The following is a 2,570-nucleotide window of genomic DNA, read 5'->3' on the forward strand; positions in this document are numbered from 1 at the left end:
GGGGGGGGGGGTGCTTAGTTATCAAAGGAAATGATTATATAAGTTCAGGAGACCCTCTATTTAAATAGAATCAACCTTTCATTTTTTTCTGTTTATGAAACTAAGAAAGAGTCTTTTACCAGAAATACAATGTTTTCTCCACATTTTATCCCTGATCTAATTCTCCATTTAACTTTGACAACTTTTTCCTTTTATTTTATTACAAATCTAGTTTTATATACAAGTTCTTATGATCGGCTGTTGTTATGAACTTGTGTCACTGTTTAGAGATATGACCACATGTTTAGTGAATTCACACATTACTGACAAAAATTATGAAAATATAACATAAAATTTATTTATTCAAAGAATGAAAAAGCCAAAAATTTTAATAAAAATTCCCAGTTTTAAAATTATCTGCCGGCACAAGGGACAAGGGCTCCGTAGTTGTTTCTGCATCCACCATAGGCAGCATATCCATAGGCGTAGGGAGCAGCATATCCATAGGCGTAGGGAGCAGCATATCCTAATCCATAAGCATAAGGGTATCCATAGTAAGCATCAGCATCAGCTTCAGGTGTAGCATCAGCATCCCTCTTCTTTCTACCAAAGTAGGAGTAGTGGGCGTAGGGATGGGCATAGGCGTAGGGGTAGTGTCCGTAGTAACCTCTGTGGTAGGCGTAGGGAGAGTATCCATGGTAGGCATAAGGAGCAGCATATCCATAACCTCCATACAATAGCCAAGGATCAGCCTCTGCATCAGCATCAGCAGCAGCTTCAGGTTCAGCTTCAGCTTCTCTCCTCTTCCTCTCAACCACAACGGCAGACTCATCTGCAGCAGGTTCATCAACAGCAGCAGGTGCAACTACGGACAAAGGAGCGGCAAAGGGGGCAACAAAGGGAACGGCTCCAGCGCAGGGAACAATAGCGCCGGCATCGTTTCTGCATCCGGTTGCAGGGACGGTGTACTGTACAGCGTGGTGTACAAGTGGGTAGGGGGCAGCAGCATATACCAGTGGGCTGGATCCCACGGCGTAGGCAAACTGGGGGTCAGCCTCAGGGGCGGCACTGACGGCAGCGACAAACACCAACTAGAAAACAAAGAGAAATTAGTTTTATAATCGGAGAATATTTTCTTTCTCCTTAGAGCTTTTAAGATGCATACTGAAAGTATCAAGTATAATTTAAAACAAAAATTGAAGCATTTCTTTTAAACTGCACTAGTTGGATTTTTTCAAGCCCTAAATTATGATTTTGAAAGACTGCAGCTTTTAAGAATTATTTAAAAGTGTAATTAAAATTTTCTCTCTAATATTATTTTTCTTATAACTTTAGTCCAAAATGATGTTTCTTTTTACAAACAATGAAGACCTTTGTTAACCAGTCCAAAATATGCACTTAATATATAAAAAATCAAGATGATAAAAGTTTTTAACCTTTAGAAAGAAAATGTTTGCTTTTAATCTTATAAAAGCATTGAAGCTAAAGAGTGAAAAAAGACAAATTTACAAAGGATATTATAAAAAGTGTTTACCAGGAGTTTCATCTCGAGCTCTGTGTTGCAACTATATCTGTTGAGATGCGCACATAGCCATTATATACATACTGCGCGCGCACATTTCTGGGCGTTGCCGAGACTTTCTCGTAAAGAAGCGCACAGGGGTTAAACTTATTCAACTTTCTATACTTTATTTTTATTTTATCTTGATTTTTAGTTATATAAGTTTGATGCTATATATTTGATGATAAGATTTTAAAAAATTAAAAATTGAAATATATTTTTTTCACCATGTGAAAATTCTCAGCTGTGTGTTGTGTGCGCGTTGCCTGAATTTCTCCGACGCACACAATTTCTGCCTTGAGCATTTTTCTAACCAAGGCGCGTAAAATGACAAACCAATTTTATGATTTAACAAAAATCTTTGAATTCTTTTTGGAAAAGTATTTAGAATTTTTGTAAAAAAATATTTTCAATGTTTATCACAAATATTTTTCGAATTTCTCTTTGTACTTTTTCTGTAGAATTTGCATTTTTTCAACTGTTTTAAGGATTTAGAACTTAAGATGATAAATTCTTAAAATTACGAAATTCAAGCTGCAGTTACTTCACAATATAAAGAAAAAGATAAATGGGATACCGTATATAGAATATGACTGCAGTACGGGTTTGGTGAATGATTTTTTTTTTAGCTTTTAAAAAGACCTATAAACCCGATAAAGCTTAATTTTTTATAACATTTTTTATTCTGGATGATTGCAAACTCCTTCTTAAATCTTTCTTAAACCCTTATATTTGTTCTAAATTCATTTAGTTAAGAGTTAAAGTCATAAAAGCATTGATAAATATTACTTTATATTGCTGTATTAGAATGATAAAATTCTTAAAATTTCAGAACTCCAAGTTGTCATGAATTTGCAAGTATTAAATTAAGAAAACCATCCTGGGCCACCCTGTAATATATTAAAAAAGGATCATGGGAAACCCTGTAAATAAAGAAAAGTATTCTGGAACACATTGGGTAGTCAAAGTAAAAAAAAGACACCCTGTAATACAAAATAAAATAAGAAACAGCCTGTAGACCGGATCTCAG

General features: G+C 35.0%; 1 protein-coding gene across 2 annotated transcripts; it reads right to left on the reverse strand.

Annotated features, from left to right (window-relative positions):
* Positions 1-321: 321 nt before the first annotated feature.
* Positions 322-1,621, reverse strand: LOC111716826 (uncharacterized). Of its 2 annotated transcripts, XM_023492322.1 has the most exons (3): positions 1,514-1,621; positions 659-1,070; positions 322-628 (listed from the first exon to the last, which is right to left on the reverse strand). In XM_023492322.1, the coding sequence occupies exons 1-3, from the start codon at positions 1,523-1,525 to the stop codon at positions 393-395; spliced, it is 660 nt and encodes a 219-aa protein (XP_023348090.1). In that variant the 5' UTR covers positions 1,526-1,621; the 3' UTR covers positions 322-392. The 2 variants fall into 2 exon arrangements, with proteins under 2 accessions (XP_023348090.1, XP_023348089.1); XM_023492321.1 differs by having other exon boundaries at positions 322-1,070.
* Between the last annotated feature and the right edge of the window lie 949 nt (positions 1,622-2,570).

The sequence above is a fragment of the Eurytemora carolleeae genome, unplaced genomic scaffold, assembly GCF_000591075.1.
Source record: "Eurytemora carolleeae unplaced genomic scaffold, Eaff_2.0 scaffold2202, whole genome shotgun sequence".
Taxonomy (NCBI): domain Eukaryota; kingdom Metazoa; phylum Arthropoda; class Copepoda; order Calanoida; family Temoridae; genus Eurytemora; species Eurytemora carolleeae.